Raw genomic sequence first — 18,891 nt, 5'->3', positions numbered from 1 at the left:
CAGGGGTGTCATCAATTATGTAAACAACGTAAATGTTTAATAAGAAGAACTAACATAAAACTCTTACTATGTGATAAACATGTTAGATGAATTATCTCATTCACTTGTTACAGCAATAAAGCATTTCTGTCCCCTTATTACACATGGCGAAACTTAAAAATTGAGAAGAGCTCAAGACTTTGTCCAAGGGCTGCACAGCGAGTAAGCAGCAGAGCCTTGGTTCAAATCCTGGTTCACCTCGACTCTAGAGCACAAACTCACTACCACTCGGCATGAGGTGTTCCCTCCCCATTTTATGCAGGGGAAACCGAGGTCTGCGCGTATTAGCTGTTACATACCTCTGCCAGTGACCGTTTTTGAGTCTGTATACCAACTCCATGCATATTTAATTATTTTCATAGGTCATGCATATACTGTGATACTGATACATTATGTATGCACCTTATAAAACATTCAAGAAGTAGAAATGCTAAAGGATATGATTTTTGAAAGAAGCAAAAGTTCTTGTATTTTCTGTCTGGACACCCCCGTGCAGAGGTCTGCACCAGCCCGTGCCATCCCCTCTCCTGTGCATTTTTAAGCTGACTGGTGTAGTCAGCTTCTACCCCCTTGGGTCCTGTGACTGGCCTAAGAATTAGATGAACGTAAGACAGGGCAACAGGAGAAAAGCATACAAATGTATCTGGTATTTTTATGTGTACGTGGGGGTCTTTAAAAGGAAAATGAAGCCACCATTGGGCCCAAAAGCTTATATACATTTTTATATAAAAAATGATAACCTGTGGGGATGGGACAAGACAAAGGGCCTTGGGCTGGGGCAGTCTGTTAAGGGGTGGTGGCCAGGAAATATATCAAGGGACTGTTGGAAGATGAGGTTTATTTGAACAGGCTTGTTCGTAGGGGTCCATTTTGGCATTGACTCCCAGGCTCTGGTGGTAAGAATCTTCTCTTTTTAGTGCAGGGAAGGCAGCTTTCTCACGGGAAACTTTATGACTTGCTTTTAGGTAGAAAGAGGGAGGTCGGGACGCCTGGGTGGCTCAGTTGGTTAGGCCGCTGCCTTTGGCTCGGGTCCTGATCCCAGGGTCCTGGGATCGAGTCCCGCATCGGGCTTCTTGTTCAGTGGGGAGCCTGCTTATCTCTCTGCCTCTGCCTGCCACTCTGCCTGCTTCTGTTCTCTCTTTCTCTCTCTCGCTCTCTCTCTCTGACAAATAAATAAATAAAATCTTTTTTAAAATGAGAGAAAGAAAGAGGGAAGTCAGAGAGCCCTTCTGTCACCTGCCGTTTCTCAAGTACCTTTAGCTCAAAATCATCAATATACTGACACAGAACGTGTAGGTGTGGCAGGCTCTGAGCCCTTTCCATGGTCTGAAGCTTCTCCCTAGGTTGCTGTGTACCAGCACCTTCTCTGCAGAGTAGACCCTTTCAGCGGGGCAAGTGAGCCGGAGAGTCAGCCGGCCAAAGTTCGAAGCATCCTGGAAGGGCTAGGATTGGGGTTGAGTTGAGGATTGAATCTTCGCAGGGCAGGTGCGAGCAAAACCTCAGACGTGGGAGGGCCTTAGATGGGGTGGAAACATCTGGAGGGATTGGAAGGACTATCTGGAGTCTGGTGGAAACTAGCCCAGTGGAAACTACTTCTCCATTAGGCCTCCAGTCAGACACCCCTAATCCTGCCAGAGTCTGAAGATTCTGTTTTTCCGTGGAGCCTCTGGGCCAAGCTGAGTAGGGGGCCCTGACGTTTTGCTCTGCCTTCTAGGGCGCTGGGAACCAATCCACTCCACTGTGACTGCAGTCTGCGCTGGCTCTCAGAGTGGGTGAAGGCGGGGTACAAGGAGCCCGGCATCGCCCGCTGCAGTAGCCCCGAGCCCATGGCCGACAGGCTCCTGCTCACCACCCCCACCCACCGGTTCCAGTGCAAAGGTACCTACTGACTGTCCCCTGCGCCCCCCCCAGGGGTCTGCTCTGTCTCCGACAGCCCCTCAGAGCTGGGCATCTCAACAGATGGGACTTCTGCAACCACTGCCCCGTCTCTTCCATGAGCCACCTGGAGAGACTCAGACGCTTTGTCATCTCTCCTTCAGGTCCCTCTGCTGACATCCCTATGTGTTCCTTGCTGACTTCTTTCTCTATGTAGTTTTGCACAGAGAAAAATCTTTAGCCTGCATTTCTTTACCCAACATTCTTAAAGCATGAGCATTTTCCCATTTTTACTATGGCAAGCTTTTGGTACATGAGATTTTAATAGACTATATCATTATGATAACAAACCGCTACTGAGTTCTTACGTGCTGGGCATGATGCTAAGCCCTTTTTTGTGTGTTATTTCATTTAATTCTTAATTTCCAAGTATTAATTCCCCAACACTCTCGGTAGACTTCAGTATTACCCTTATTTTTAAAAATGAGAAAGCTGAGGCTTACCTAGATTAAGGGACTTCTCAAGACTTGTCTTAGGAGGCTTCCAGGTCTTTCTGATCCCAGAGTTCACAGTCTTGCCCACCAGGCTAATATTCTGCCGTAACTCCTTTAACCAATTCCTGCTTCTGAACCCATAGTACTCACTGATATTTCCAATTATTTTCTTACCACTGATGCATAAAGGTCTTTCTCTATTTAAAATTATACACTTAGGGGCGCCTGGGTGACTCAGTGGGTTCAGTCCAACTCTTGATTTCAGCAGAGGGTCATGAGATCAAGCCCTGCATCAGGTTCCACACTCAGCACAGAGTCTGCGGGGGATTCTTTCCCTCTCCCTCTGCCCCTCCCCTCACCCTCTCTCTCTTTGCCCCTTCCCTCTAAGAAAATAAAACACAATTATATCCTTAGTAAGATTCAGAGAACAGAAGCTACTGAACCAGAGTATGTGATCATCTTTAAGGTCTTCCCGCATATTGCCGATTGGTTTCCAAAAAGGTCGTAAACCACTTTATGCCCCCAATAGCACCATTTGAGTGCATTTTCCACCAGACTCTTGCATTATTTTATCTCATTTCATCTAATTTCTAATTAGAGAGGCTTAAAAAAATCATATCTCCTATTTTGTCTGTCTTTATTGGGGAAAATGAATTTTTTTTTTAAATTTACTTTCCGCTTGTATTATATATTTTCTGTTAATGTCCTTTGCTCATTTCTTAGAGCCTTGAGTTTGATTTACATACATGCTTTGATTACTCTATAAACTTCATGTGTCTCACATTTTTGCTTAAAGCAGGAAAACATTCCATTGGCTTTAAGCTAATTTTTCATTTTCCTCCTCCTGCTTCCAAAACATCTGACTTGATTGATGTTAAAGAGGCCCAGCTCATTCTAAAACAGTGCTTCTCAATCATAGCTGCACATTTTTGGAATCACTTGAGGACCTTTCTACTGGTGCCTGGGCCCCAAGCTCCAGGTTTTAAATTCAGTCAGGGTGGGGCACAGCCTGGACACGCTGAGGATATTTATAAAAGCACCTTGGCTGTTCGTATCATAAGGTGACCTGTTCATCCCAGTTTGGCTGGGACCTTCCTGGTTTTTGCACTGAAAGTTCTGCATCCTGGGAATCCCCTCAGTCCCCGGCAAACCAGGCCAGAGAACGTCCCTTTCCTAATGTGAAGCCTGGGGCTGAGTCAGCTGGCAGAGGCTCCGTCGGGCCGTTCTTTCTGTTCCCTTACCCACAAATGGTCAGACTTGCCTGCGTGGGTCAGTCTCAACCCAGTCTCTGAAGCTCTGTGCAGGGACCATGAGGGCCACCCCCCACACACATACACTCACACCCTTACAGCTGAAGAGAACAGGACGTGGTCGGAACTGTCTTAGAGGCAATGTGCGCCTGAGCACAGTCTGCCAGCCACCACTGACCTCATCGCTGTCTTTTGCCATCACCTCTTCCCTCCTCCTGCCAGTTCAAGGGTTCCACAAGAAGGACTTCCTTTGGCCCAGGCACTATGCCCTCCTTAGCCTAGCCTGAACTACTCCATGGGGAGGGGTGCTTGGGGGCAGAGAAATGGAAGGTCCAAATGGAGCCTGCACTCAGAGCTCCCAGAACATTAAAAGATACACAAGGGGCTTCTAATTAAGGTGCATTGTTTGTAGATTAGCTCCAAAATCGGATCAGGCTAATTATAGTAATTGATTTGACTGCAGAAGTGCTTCTGAATGATGCCCCACTGTGATTTTTTTCCCTCACTGGACAGTGACTTCATTAATGGGACTCTAGCTAGACTGGATGGTGCTGGCTGGGGAGGGCCAACTGCCCGCTGTGTGTAGAGATGGAGAGGAGCCGGCAGCTGGCTGAGGATGGGGCCAAAGAGGAGAGGAGGGGAGGGAGGGGTGACCGTGACCTGCTACCAACATTCTGGTTTCGCTGTCCAGGGCCAGTGGACATCAACATTGCAGCTAAGTGCAATGCCTGCCTCTCCAGCCCATGCAAGAACAACGGGACGTGCAGCCAGGACCCCGTGGAGCTGTACCGCTGCACCTGCCCCTATGGCTACAAGGTAAGACAGGAAGCCTTGCCCCCACCCTCCACGGCCCCAGGAGGGGACCCTGTGCCCTGCTGACCCTCCCTTCTCCAAGGGCAGCCTGGACAACTCCATTTTGCTGGTCACTCTAGAGCGGTCTTTGCCAGTACCACTCCTCGTCTACTGCTGCCCAGTCATGCAAACCACAGAGAACCCCTACAGTCTTGACAGTGACACTCAGCGATAAGGAGGAAATGTAATATTTGTATGCTCTTTGCTAAACATGGGGAAGTTAAGTCTCAGAGAGTTCAGATGTTTCCAAGCAGAGGCATCCGTGGAACTCACCATCCTGCCTTCCCTTCAAGGGGATTTCCAGATCCTCCCCTCCACCTCCCCAGCTCCGCCCTCGGATGGCCAGGGCTGGAAGCACCGCTCCAGCTCAAGTTCAAGAAGGATAGAGGGATGGTCGATTGAAAGGCCTGGGGGCTGCCAAACCAACATTGACAGGCTCAGGTCAGCCCATAAGGGGATGGAGATGCCGGTTCTCCTGGGTGTCCTCCCCAGAAATCCAGGCTACCTCCAGAACAACTTTTCCTCCTTTCTTCTCATCCATCTAGAACATGTTATCCTGCCTCCCTACTAACATCTATAGAGTATAGACTACGTGGCAGGTGGTCTGCTTGGCATTTTATTCACCTTTACTTTTTAAACACACCCTATGGGGAAGACTAATTACTTTCCATCTACAGATGTGGAAACTGCATCTTGGACTGTTGAAAGGGCTTGACTCAATGTCCCAAAGCTCATAAACTGAAGGGTTGGGATAGGACCTAGCGCTATGTGATTCCAAGGTCCCCACCCTTTCCCCTGGATGGCCGAGCCCCTCCCTGCGCCTTACTGGGGTCAGCAAAGCTGTGGCTGAATCCTCTTCCCCAGGACCTCCCCTGCTTCCCACCTCCCCAGGGTGCCCATCCAAATGGAGTGGGCAAGTCAGGAGTTGCAGGACCATGCCAGAGCCTATCTAACGCCCATGGCTAGTGTGGCAGAGTGGGAGGGAGCCGGCATCGCTGGGCCTGCTGTCCCCAGGGGCATCTGTGTGTGTAGTGACCAGCTTGAGGGGCAGACTCACTCTGGGGAACAGGGCTCCCCGGTGGCTCTTTCTCACCAGCTGTGTCTCCAGCCGACAGTGTCAGAGTGCCACCTATGGGCCTGGCACAGGAGAGCCAGAGGATTCCCTTTGCAGCCTGCCAGCCAGTCTTGCCCCAGCCAACCACGCCAGACCCAGGCATCCTACGTGTGCATGTGCACAGACATCGCAGGGGGAAGTAGAGAAATTAAGATGACATCCTCAGGCATAGGTCCTCAAGCTCCCTTGTATTAAGTTAATGCAGAAAACAGGCTGTGGAATTACACAGAGGGCGAGTATGGACTCCAGCTGTGCTGTGCGGTGGTGGCCAGGGGTCTCCTCTCCGCCTACCATCGACAAACCAGGGCCCATCTCTATTGTGCAGTGCGAATCCCAGGCACAGTCACGTGTGCAGCACACCTAGGAGAGTCGTTCAGTAAGCACGCAGTAAGCCGGCCTACTGCGGCCTTTGGCTTCACCTTCACCCAGGACTCTCGGTCCATGACCCTGAATGGTCAGAGGCCATCAGTTGCTCTCCTAGAAAGGGGACATGTACACTTATGACATCCCCAGTTCCAGATGTATGTTGTTCTCTTTTATGCATTGACTGTGTGCTGGGCATTCAGCCGGATGTTTGCATTTATTCCCTCCCCTAAGTTTTATAATCGCCTTTGAGGCGGGCAATGTCATCCCTCTCTGAAAGTGAAGGGAAACCACTTCACAGTCTGAGTCTCGCTCCCTTCTCTGTCCAATCAGCCTGTGTCTGAAAGTCCGGAAGCTGGGTTTGCAGCCCTCGGCTGCTTCCTGCCCCACTTCCTGCTACGCTTGTGAAACTGGCCTGGCCTTCGGGGTCAGAGCAGAGTGCAAGCACAGGGCTCTGGCGGGACAATGCCGCTTGTTTGGACTTTGCTTGCAAGGTTCTGAATGCCTTGTGGAAGAATTTGAGCAGAGATTGGGGCCTTTAGGAAGCTGCTGGGCTCGCCCAGGTCTGGGGTACATGGAGGAGGCTGGTGATGGGACGGAGTGTGGCGGTGATGATGGTGATGACTAGGACAGCAGGAACATGAGCAGGCAGCACTTACTGTGTCTGCTACATACCGAGAGCACACTGAACAAGGTGCAAACATTATCTTGCCTACCCCTCCTTGAAGCTCTAGGAGGCTGGGTCCATTTTCCAGTTTAGGAAACTGATAGTAGAGGAGACCGTTGGGATTCAGAGCTTAGAACCACCTGATTCCAGAACCCATGCTCTTGACCACCGCATTCATGGCCTGTTGGCAAGCACCATGAATCCGTGGCCATGTGGGAGCTGTTGGAGTCTCCAGACCAGGGCAGAGTAGGGTGCGCTGATGGAAGGAACACCAAGCAGGACCCCTAGAGTTTGTCTCTACCTGACTGTGTGACCTGGAACAGCTCTTACTCCCCGGCCCCCACCTCAGGTTCCTTAACCTCAAAATGCAGCAGGTAGAACCAAAGAGGTCCCTTAAACCATGGGTTCCATCCAACCCCCTGCCCTGTGTTTATTCCCCTGTGTTCCCTTCTTCTGGGGTCAGAGCCCACCCGAGCAGAGTGACTGAGTAGTCCTGGGGGAGTTGCAGAGTTGGCGACAATCAGCAGACACCCACAAAACCACGCTCAGCATTCTGACATTTATCTCATTATTTCCCCAAATCTCAGTTTTTCCACTAACTGTCTGAGTGACTGTGAGAAGCCGCAATATCACCCCAAAAAGCATGACCCCCCACTGCGTAATGTTTAGTAACAGCTACTATTCATCTATAAGGCCAGGCCTCTGTGAAGCAACGTAAGCAAATCACCTGATCTCATACTCTCTTTTATCCTCTGAAAGAGGTTTTGTTGTCTTCTTCTGGTAGTGGTAGAAACTGGGGTTCACAGGATTAAATAATATCCGCAGCTCCCACACCTAGGAAGTACATGAGCTAAACCCAGAGGCCACATCTCCCTTGCAGGAGAGTCTACACCCCACAAGGAACCAGTTCCCTCTGAGCCTCACGTGCCCCCCACCCTTCCCCATCCCGGCCCTGCACATGTGCGGCGTCTCCTCACCAGCAGAGCCCCTGTGAGGACGGAACAGGTCATGCATGCACTTTGGCAGCCTCAGAGCCAAGACTCAACAGCTGCTTCAGACAGAGAACGGTTTTACAGCTGTGCTAACGCTGGGGGAAAGACTGTGTGTTTGGGCTCATTCTGTTTTCAGCCATTTAGTTTCATGTGGCTCTGTTCAGTGTCCCAGCACAGCACTCCTCACACTGTAATGTGTACAGGAGCCTCTTGGAGACCTTATTAAATGCAGGTTCTGACCCATAAGAGCTGAGGTCAGGTCCAAGCTTATGCATTTTTAACAAGATCTCAGGGAATGCCAGTGCTATTAGCCCAAGGGCCATACTTTGACTAGGCAAGGTCCTGGAGCGGCCCACCTGGCCCCATCTCAGAAAGAGGTTTCCAGTGGGGACAGTGACTCCCAAACTCCTTTAAAAGAAGCCAGAAGTCCCAGCCATGGTGTCTGTCCTCTTTCTCTCTCTCATACATATACACACGCATACACACACACACACACACACACACACACACACACAGCCGTGGGAGACCATGGAGCACCATAAATCTAGTAGATTTGAGCAAAGTGAGGCTGAAGAAAGTTGAATTGAGCTAATTAGCCAGTCATTGACAATGGTGATTATTTCTCAAGGACACATAAGTGACAGAAATCCTGGCCTCCAGGCCCAATTAGCACATTGTCAAGAGCTAGGGTCTGCCTCCTGGATTTCTGAGCTCAGCGTAAGGGACTGCAGGAGACCCCACCAACTCCACGTCTCCCCATCCCACCCCCAAGGGAGGATCCCACCTGGAGTCCCTGATCCTAGAGAGTTCCCCAGAGCTGAGAGGCTGGCCCCGGTAGGAGCGAGGAAAGCCCCCGCCTTGACCTGATCAAGGTCCTCCTGTCCTGCTCTTCACGGCTCATCTGTCTAACACACACTCACACTCCTGAACAATTCAGTCCCAACCAAAGGCCTGCAAAAGTCTTTGGATCTCCCCCCCGACCCCCACCCAGCCCTGCCTCAGACCCCTGACGTCATCCCCATCTCAAGAGCTCTTCCTTCCAGCGCTACCGTCACATGCCAGGTGCGCGTTATATACGTGCGCGATTTCTCGTCACCATAGGTGAGGTCATTATTATCCCCACTTTATAGATAGTGCCGACAAGGCTCAGAGAGAGCTGGTAATCCCCTCAAGGTGCATAGCAGTCGGACGGGAGCGTCTACCCAGGCGTGCTGAGTCTGGAGCCGTGCTGTGAGAGGGCCAGCAGAGAGGTCCCCGGCGCCGGCTACGGACTGGCTGGCTGGCTTCAGCTGCTGCCTGCTCCCCTTGCTGCCATGCCATCTTGGACATATTAGCTCACTTTCCAAGCCTGCCTTCCCAATCTGGAAATGGCCGTAATAACAACCATACCAATCTCAGAGGGTTGTTGTGAACATTATATGTGATCGTGAATATAAAACCCTTAGTGTGAGGCCTGGAATGGAAAATGTGCTCAATAAATTGAGAATGAGTATTGCAGTTTCCATCGCACACATTGAGTCTCTGAAAGGGATCCTGGGTTGCTCTGGTTTAGAGTAAGCCCAGTCCCCCCCCCCCAAACTGCATTCTCCTTCTCCTCCTTGAGAAACCCCCAGACTGGCCCTTTGCAGTGAGAGCCGTGAGGGCCAGACCCACGCAGCTGTGCCTCCAGGCCGCTGGAGACTGCCTGTGGCTTCAGGGTGTGAGCTGGGAAGAGGGTCACAGGCCCCGTTGGCAGTGACCTCCAAGCCAGGGAGCCCGGCCCCACTCCACCCCAGGTCCTGGCAGCAGCCTCGGCAGGAAGAGGATTTTCTCAGGCAGATGGTGAGCAGTTGGTGTGGCAGTGGGAGGGCTCCCGTGATCACCCCGCCTGGCATGCTGCCCACACCAAGCCCACAGCCCAGAAACGAATGCAGCGGATGCCTCCCCAGACCCCATGGGTCCTCCAGGGGACTGCTTGTCAAGACTTAGCCACGGTTCTGGGGCATCAGTCCTACGGGAGAAGCTGGAGCCCGGGCCAAGCAGTGGGCGGCTCCCTCGGCGGAGGCTTAACGGCCACAGTGTCCGCGTTGGGATCCCTTCTCAGTGCCTTCGCCCTCACTGTCCTGCCCAGTGTGCTCCTCCCTGCCTACGGCACGGTTGGCTCCTTCTCAGCTCAAGTGTGCCCCTTCAGAGGGGCCCGCTCCAGAGGAATGCCACCCCACCCACAGCTGTCTGTCACAGCGTCCTCAGTCCGGCTGATTCTGATTCTGAAAGAATCAGAACTTTTAGTACCAACACCCAGGTCCACTTCCAGACCCATCAAAGATGGGCGACTGGGGGCGTTGTCACTTTACAGGGGCGAGGTCTGCTGGTCACACCTCAGCACTCCTCTGCCCTACCCATGTTGGGGCCCCATGGAAGCCTCCGCAGGTCTAGGAATACAGTCACCGGCTAGCATGTACCAAGCGCCTACTGTGTACCAGACGTTTCACATTCTTGAGGTATTTCCTTATGGGAAAGACCGCATTTCATTCTCACTACACCTCTGTGAGGCAGACTGGGAGAGGCTAGAAGGCTTACACAAGGTCATGGTCAGCCCACCAGAAAGAGATGAAGCTGGACCGTGAACCCAGGTTATCCTGTATTCTTGCCCTGCAGTTTGGGATGTGAATTCTGGGAACTAGTGAAGCTGAGGCCCAAACTCCTGAGTTCGCTCACTCACTCCCAGGGTCCCCTTTGGCTTCCTCCGGGGCACACAGCAGACTGGTCCCGGGGCCTCCTTGCGGCCATCTGCTCGGCCCCATCCTCTGGGATGGGCCATTGAAAGCCTCCCTAACCCGGCACTGTTCCCTCCTCTCCTCAGGGCAAAGACTGCACCGTGCCCATCAACACCTGCATCCAGAACCCCTGTCGGCACGGGGGCACCTGCCACCTGAGCGACAGCCACAAGGACGGGTTCAGGTAACTGCACCCTGTGGGCCTCTCCTCCCTCCGTCAGAGGGCTTTCTGGGCTGACTCCTGGGGCAGGCTGAAGAGGCATAGCTGTTTCCTGAGGGCCTACTATGTGCCTACACTGTGCCAAGCCCATCGCGCGGATGAGCTCAAGGCCCTTCTCACCCTATGAGGGAGCTCCTGTGATCCCTACGATACAGATGAGAAGGTCGGGGCACCCACAGGAGCCATCCTCTGCGGTGACACGGTTAGCAAGTGCTGGTGCAGGGAGTTCAGGGAGTCTGTCTCCAGAGCCAGGAGGGCACCAGGGGAGGCTACAGCTGCTGGCAGAAGTCAGAGAAGGATGGCACGACGGCTCAGGGCCCCCCCAGTGTGGGAATTCCAGCACTCTTCTGGGTGCTACAAACAGTAATAACAGGTGACATTGACTACATGTTCATTATGTTCTGGGCACGAGCTAGTCTGTAGTATCTTGTTTAAATCCTCATAGTGACCCTACCCACTGGAGGCTGGGGCTAGCCCCATTGGACAGATGAGGAAACTGAGGCACAGAGATGGATTTGCTCAGTCACCTATCCTGACACTCATTCCTGGGTCTTTCCACCCAAACTTGTTCCTCCTTAAGAGCTCAGGAAGAAAAGAAAATAGAAGCCACTTAGGTTTTTCCCATCCCTGTTCTAAAAGCGGGCTTTCAAGGCCTCTGCCAATCCCCAGGCCCCCTTCCTACTTCCCACCCTTCTCGATTGCTTTCAGATGCCCAGTTTTCCTGGCCCCTGGCCCTGGCAAAAGCAGACCAGTAGGAAGCGGTTCCTTTAACACCCCTAGTGAGTGGGTGGGAGGCAGGAGAGGAAGGGGTGCCGAGCCAAGCTGTGTGGATGTGTCAGAGCTCAGATTGCAAACGAGTATCAGAGGCATTTGCTTGGGGCTGCCATGTGGTCTACAATAGGTTCTGGGCTCCCAGTTCTCCTACCCAAGGAACCCAGCCTGCCCCTGCGTCTACCTGCCAAGCCAGCCCCATCAAACTCTGGCTCTTAAAAAGTGAAATTCAAGGCAAGGTTTGTTTTCCTGCCTGAAGTCAGCCAAACCACCCACTCCAACCTTATCGCTGGGAGCGGGTATCGGGGGGTAGAAACCACACAGAAACTTCACGGAGATGGCCATGTGGCCCCAGCCAGGAAACACCTCCAGGGTAAGAGCCTGGCTCTGCCCACCCAGCCAAGGGATGGAGGTCTGCAAGAGAGATGAGTGCCCCTGCAGGTGACCATGTCTCTCCTCTCTGGTTCACCATTGCAGTACACCTCCCACCCCCCAAACACGCCCCGCCCTCCTCTCTGTGGGCGCCTCCCTCTCTGGAGCTGCAGGTGAGCAGAAGGATCTTGTTTCCACCTCAGTTGCTGAGGGGATACAGAGAAACTGGAAATACTTTTCAAATTTCATTTTCAAGAAAAAGGGCCCAGACCTCCGGGATTAGGGAAATGGAGTAGAGGATTAAGGCAGTGAGGACCACATACTGGGGGCAGCACAGTTTATGGGGGGCCCCCCAAGAGCAGCCCGTTCCCTCACTAGGTTAACCCCTAATAGGTTGTCAAAGTGAGGGACACTCGTCGGGGAAGCTGTGCTCCCTTTGTCCTTCCTGTGTCCGTCTGCTAAGGCTGCTGTAACGAAGTACCACACAGGGGTATCTTGGAACAACGGAAATGTATTCTCTCACGTTTCCGGAAGCCAGAAGTCCCAACTCCGGGTGTCAGCAGGGCCATGCTCTCCCTGAACCCTGTAGGGGAAAGGCCAGGATTCTTCCTCGCCCCATCCTCGCTTCTGCTGGTGGCTGGCGATTTCGGGCCTTCCTTGGCTGGCAGCTGCCCCACTGCGGTCTCTGTCGTCATTATCATGCAGCATTCAGCCTGGGTCTCTGTCTCTACCTGGCCGTGTTCTTACAAGGACGGCAGTCATATGGGACCAGGATATGGTCCCTCCCCCGGGATAACTGCATCTAAGTTACATCTGCCTCCTCATCAGATGCTTCTCCAGTCTTAGCGCATTATCTGCTCACAAAAAGAGCGAAGGCCAGCAGAGCTGGCCGGGCAGGAGACCAAGACAGGAGATAGGACCTGTCCTACATCCCCAAGCTAACTGGGTGCTCTTGGAGTCTCCTTGACAACCGCCTGCCAAGGTTTCCAGTGAGGGCAGAGGAGACTTCAGTCTCCTTCCCACCCTCTGTCCACTGCACGAGCAAAGCCGGTCCCTGGCCAGCCATCCGTATCCCAGTTTCATGCAATCCCGAGGCTCTGGGGACAGCCCGGGTAACTCATTTCAAGAAAACAGGCAATACTGTGGTTTCAGACCTTCGAAAACCTACCCTCTGTCTGGCTCTGAGGAAATCGCTTTTCATGAACACCAGAGTCCCTCACAGAAAACAAGAATCCATCATTTTGCTTTACCTCAAGAGCTCAGACTGAAGAACCCCCCGCCCCGAGCCTCCTATAGAAGATGTGACACAGCTTTCAGGTTGTAGAGGAAAGGAAGTTAAGTGGGATTCTAGAAATCCACTTCCTATTAGTTTAGGTTAGTGCCTCAATCCCAAATCAGAGCAGTCTCTAAAACAGAGAAAGGCCTGGAATCCCGAGTCTGCAGCTGGAACAGATGTCCGTGAATGGGGTGTAAATCCCTGAGGGGGTGCTGAGCCACAGAGGAAGGAAGTCCCTGCAACTCATTTAATCAGATACTCTTCTCCCACCTGTGCCCCTTCTCATCCGCTCAGGGTTCTCGGTCCTGGCTTAGTTTGTACCCCTAATTCTGGGATGTGACTAAAGCTGGGCAGAGGACTGCCAAGGTTTGAGGTTTTTATCCAAGAGATGTAGTGCTTCAGAGACAAGTTAGGGGAATGCTGCGTGCAATCCAGTGTTTTGAGCGAAGCTCATCTGAGAGCCGCAGCATGGGCAGGAAAGCAGCCTCCCACCCCGTCCGCTTATACCCCAGAAGCTGGAGGGGTCCCAGAAGTAGGAGTACACACAGGGAACAGTGGCATCCCTGAGAAAGGGTAAGGAGGCCAGATGTAGAAGTATCTAGAAGTGAAGCTAGCGAACATGTTCTGAGCATTTTCTGTGTGCCAGGGTCCCACTAAGCCTTTTATTTGTGTCATCTCCTCACGCCCCACAACCACCATGGGGGAAGGTTATACTCCCCCAGTCACTAGATGTGGAAACTGAGACATGGATTTAATTAATTGGCCTAAGGTCTCATAACCAGGAAGCAGCAGACCCAGAATTCATTCCCGATACTTGGCCGCAGATCCTGATCTGGCCACTGTGTCCTATTCCTGCTCGAGGTAGAAGGCCTGTCCTTGAGTAGAAAGTCACTCAGAGGGGGATGTGTGTTCTGCTGTTTCTCTGTCTACAAACCACTTCCGGAGAAGAACCAAAGGAAGACAGCTGGAGAATTTAAGCTCTCTCCAGGAAACCACTTCCACCTGGGGGCTGGGGGCATGGAGACAGGCAGCCATCCAGGGCCAGGGGATGGACTATTGCCCAGAGACACAGACTAGATAAAATGACCTTTGTGGCCCCTAAGGGTCTCCCTGCTCAGGACCCCAGGGCTTCGGGTATACAGAGTGCCGCCTGGGGCCTCCATCCAGAGATAAACCTGACTAATTATCTCCCCCCAACCTTCTTTTCTGCCACCCCAACCCCACCCCACTCTGTCAACCCCCCCCACCTCCCTTCCTCCTCTTCCCACACATCCCCAAAGCTGCTCCTGCCCTCTGGGCTTTGAGGGCCAGCACTGTGAGATCAATCCAGACGACTGCGAGGACAACGACTGTGAAAACAATGCCACCTGCGTGGATGGGATCAACAACTACGTGTGTGTCTGCCCTCCTAACTACACGGGTGAGGCCCCCCGCAGCTGCGCATGGCGGTGGGCCAGGGGTCACGTGCTAAAGAATTCTCTTTTCTTAGCTTCTTTCAGGGCCCCCACCCTCTGCCCCCATGGACAGAGATGTGAATCCCCCAAACCTGGTGCTGTGCCAGGAGGGGCTTCCCAGAAGCCCTCTTGGCTTGTTGGCCCCTCCCATCCCTCCCCCGCCCCCCTCACCCACCCCACCCGGCACATCCCTAGCTCCTCCCCATTTGAATCAGGTTCCCAGGGCACTTGCAGCTGTCTGCTCCAGTGGCTGATGGCCATCCCCTGCTTTGGGAACCCCAGAGAGCCAGGGCTGGTTGAGGCCAGCGAAAGGCATTTGCTTTCCATTTCTGCTTTGTTCAGTTCTAGTCTGCTTTCTCTGGAAATTCACAGCTTCTAGACACTCTGCTAGGAGCCGGGATACAAAAATGGCCAAGACAAAGTGGCCTCTCGTAAGAAGTTCATTGTCAAGTAGAGAGAGACATGTAGAAAGAGAATACAACACCTGTAAGCCCCCGGGGAGTCGTGGGGTCACAGAGGAAGAACCTAATCCAGACAGAGAATCCAGGAAGCCTCCCACAGGTCATTCGTCAGTATCCTCATGCTACCCATCCACCCCTAAAACACAGCACCTCTATGTCCTGTATTGACAGCCCCTGATGAGAACAGTTACATAGACTAGATGATGAAGCAAAATGCCGCCCAGTGACGGGAGCACAGCCTCCTTTGTAGGAGCAACCCAAAGTGGCATATTCAAGAATGCAACTCCATAAATTCCATGAGTTCTTTGAGGAAAAGCCTCCAGGAACGAGAGTTGGAGCGGCACTGTGTGTAGTAATAGTTCTCTTCCGTATGATTCAGAAGCAGCACGCTAGAGGCTCCGACAATTCTTGCTTGAAAGAATGCTGTTTAACTTTGTTTAACCCTGCAAGTCCCAGATGTATCTGATCCGACAATTCTTGCTTGAAAGAATGCTGTTTAACTTTGTTTAACCCTGCAAGTCCCAGATGTATCTGAAATCAGAGCTTCCCTCCTACCCTACCCCAGATCTCCTTCCCAACACAGACATTGTGTGTTACAAGAAACGTATTTTAGGAAATAGCAGCCCAAGGCAAGGATGAAAACAAGGACTGGGCATCCCAGGGACGGCAGCAGCCTGTCCTTTTGGCACCTGGCTTGACATCAGGAACGAGGTAGGAGATGAGAATACACAGACAGTGATTAGAGGCATTCTGAGGCCATGGAGAAGGAAGCCAAGTAGCCCCCAGTGCCCTTCAGGTCCCTGTGCCATATGCAGACCCCCAGCCCGTTAGCCCGGTATCCCCCAAGCGCACTTTTGGGACTGTAGTAGAGTATGCCAACGGAGACTGAGGAAACACTGCTACCCCTCAGCTTCCTGGGTCCCAGGAGAGGCTCTCTGCTGGAGAAAAGTACAGGGAAGTCTGCTGACGGTGTCCTCCTCTATATCTTCTACCTTCCCAGAGCAGAGTTGTAGCCAAGAGTTAAGTTAGCAATAGGCAACACTTATTATGAATCTACTGTATACAGACCACTGAATTAGCTATAAGGGATACCAAGAAGTCTAAAAGTATGCTCTCAAGGGGCATCTGGTCTACCTAGAGGAGAGGAGGCATCATATAGGGTTAAATTGTTGATCCAGAAGAATCCACTTGGTACCAGAAGAGAGACAGTAAAAATCCAGCAGTTAAAAAGAGAAGACGGGGGCGCCTGGGTGGCTCAGTGGTTTAAGCCTCTACCTTCAGCTCAGGTCATGATCTCAGGGTCCTGGGATCGAGTCCCGCATCGGGCTCTCTGCCTAACTCTCTGCCTATTTGTGATCTCTCTCTGTCAAATAAGTAAATAAAATTTTTTAAAAAGAGAGAGAGAGAAAGCAAAGCAACTCAAAATAAACTTTGGGGCAAAGGAAGGGCAGTTGGACTGAACTTATGGTGGGCAAATGAACAGTGGTGGGGGGACTGAGGAGACATTTATTGAGGTGGCTTCTTGCTAGTGGGATACCATGGCCTGTGTCTGCAGTTAACTCAAATGCATCTCTGCCTGAGAATGGGATGCCATGGTCCTCTCTGTCCTAGAAAATGCCAGTGTCACACAGACGACTGTCTCTCTGGGTCTTCCCAGGAAGTGAGGAAAAGGAAATGCCTATAAAAAACACAGCAGCCTCTGTGATCTTGAGAGGCTGGCAAAATGAGGATAAGGTAGGGGTCAGCTTCTCCGGATCACAGCACAGAACAGACACTGGGCCTCAGACCTTCCTCTGCCCTGTCCCAGCAGCCCTCACTGCCCGTGTTCCCGCCCCCATCCCCAAAAGAAATCCCTTGGGTCACATTTTCCTCTCTTAGGTCACTCTCCACCTGGCTTGACCAGCTGGACTTAGGGGTGCCCAGAGCTCAGGGGTGCATCTGCCCCTGCCGTCACCCTGCTGTTCCATCTCATTCTGCTCCACATTCCTAGAGAACATCTCAGGTGGTGTGAGCTTTGGGGAGCTTGTGTGCAAGTGCCATCCCTGGGTATTTCTGACCCATTAGGCATTTCTCAGCATGATGGCTTTCAAAGGGAGTGTATCCAGAGACCTCAACTTCAAAATTCCTTTCATAGTTTCTTCTCTGAGAAAATCCAGGGGGGCCTACTTATCTACAGCAGTGGACTTTGCTGCTAACCCACATCCACTCCTCCAAGAAGCCTCTTGAGTTTTCACAGACTTTACCCCATGGTCACACTTACATCTCTGTGTTACAGTCATCTACTAATTTGTAGGTCTACACCCCCCACCCCAGGCCATGAAGAGGACAAGACTAGGTCACGGTTGTGTCCCTAGTGCCTGTCAAGGTGTCTACCACGCGAGAGGTGCTCCGTAAATGGATGTGGAAGGAGAAATACAATTAAGCATAGACCAAGGTCAGGGGCTGGCATCCTATGGTTTCAGCTGCAGCAGCCCCTGAATGATCAAGTGAAACAGTGAAGTATGGTGCTGTGACAGTGCCCAGGGGAATACTCAAGTCCTCCCAGTATCACTGCTACGGAGACCAAGGCAGGGGTATAAGAGAAAGAATGCGCCAAGAGAGTGAATGCAGGGCACCTGAGATCCACGACCTCCTGACTAGGGGCTGGATGGATCTGACCTTCTAGCCAGGGTCTCCCAGGCACCTGACCTTTCTACCCACCCCCACAGGTGAGCTGTGCGATGAAGTGATTGACCACTGCGTGCCCGGGATGAACCTCTGTCAGCATGAGGCCAAGTGCATCTCCCTGGACAAAGGATTCAGGTAAGGCTTGGCTTTGTGTCCCCAGCAACATAGGGTCCTGGGGGCTCTGCCTCTAATGGGGCTCTCTCCATTCTCTCCCACTCCCGATCTCTTTCTCTGCCTGTTACTCATTCATTACTGTGTGCTTCTCTATGTCTCTGACTGGTCATGGTCTAATTCTTCCCGTCTCTCTTTGTTTCCCTATGCATGTGCCTCTGTCTGTCTCTTTGTGGTTCTCTCTGTGAGTCCGTCTCTCTGTGCAGATAGACAGACAGACAGATGGAGATTAAGATATCCCCCTCTTTCCCTTACTCTCTTCTTCCCCTCCTTCCTTGTATTCCCACACCACACCCCAACCCCAGCATACTTTCCTCTCCGGAGCTAGTATGATCAAACAAGCCCACTGAGGAAGCTGAAGGGCATTTGCTCATCTTCCTTGCGTGCCTCCTTCACAGCATTCTGCCCTCTGTGGCTCTGGAGAGGTTGCCAGCTTATGTGCCTGTGTACGCTGGGGGTGGGGGGGTGGACAAGAAGGGGAGAGGGGACACTGACTCAGTTCAACAGTACAGCCGTGGGTGGCGGTGTCTCTACAGTGAGCAGCAGAGCCCAGGGGAGATCGGAGAGCTCAGGAGCAATTCTAAGGGTGGAAGGAGTGTCTGTCTCAGAAGGTACCAGTTCCAGAGCCTGAGAATCAGATGACACCCCGGGAAATCACTCCCAGGCTCTTTCTCTACTTCCTCCACAACCCCTCTTTCATGAAAACATGTACCACTGCCTCTTCTGGAGCAAACTGTGAGATCCTTGAGTCCTGGGATCGACTGACATCAGTAGGAACATCGCAGATCTCTAGGACCAAGAACAGTCTCCCCTAAATCCTCTCCCAAAGCTGCCTTGCACACACAGTTGGCTTCCCTCATCCCTAGCAGACTCTGTCCAACACTGGAGAGGTGGTGGGAGCCTCTAGCACCAGTGAATCTGGGGGAGCATGCAAAGGCCAAAACAGCTGGGGGCACCCCAGATGAGCCTTCAGCAAAGATATTGGAAGTGACTCCACAGAGTCACGCCTAAAGATAAGGGATGTGGGTCTGGAGCTCCGTGCCTCTGCTGATGAGTCTTCAAAAAGAATCCTGACCAGACTTCCATCCAGTAGCATC

General features: G+C 52.2%; 1 protein-coding gene across 1 annotated transcript in view; it reads left to right on the top strand.

The window, feature by feature from the left end:
* The window catches only part of SLIT3 (slit guidance ligand 3), a 589,205-nt gene that overhangs the window by 546,608 nt on the left and 23,706 nt on the right, over window positions 1–18,891 (top strand). The window contains exons 25-29 of the mRNA XM_059174255.1: window positions 1,754–1,917; window positions 4,350–4,474; window positions 10,489–10,586; window positions 14,322–14,461; window positions 17,665–17,758. Of these exons, the coding sequence (XP_059030238.1) occupies window positions 1,754–1,917; window positions 4,350–4,474; window positions 10,489–10,586; window positions 14,322–14,461; window positions 17,665–17,758 (621 nt within the window). The remainder of the gene's footprint in view (window positions 1–1,753; window positions 1,918–4,349; window positions 4,475–10,488; window positions 10,587–14,321; window positions 14,462–17,664; window positions 17,759–18,891) is intronic.

This window comes from Mustela lutreola, chromosome 5, assembly GCF_030435805.1.
Source record: "Mustela lutreola isolate mMusLut2 chromosome 5, mMusLut2.pri, whole genome shotgun sequence".
Taxonomy (NCBI): domain Eukaryota; kingdom Metazoa; phylum Chordata; class Mammalia; order Carnivora; family Mustelidae; genus Mustela; species Mustela lutreola.
Note: the sequence above shows the minus strand (reverse complement) of the source record. Positions and strands in the feature narration are given on the sequence as shown.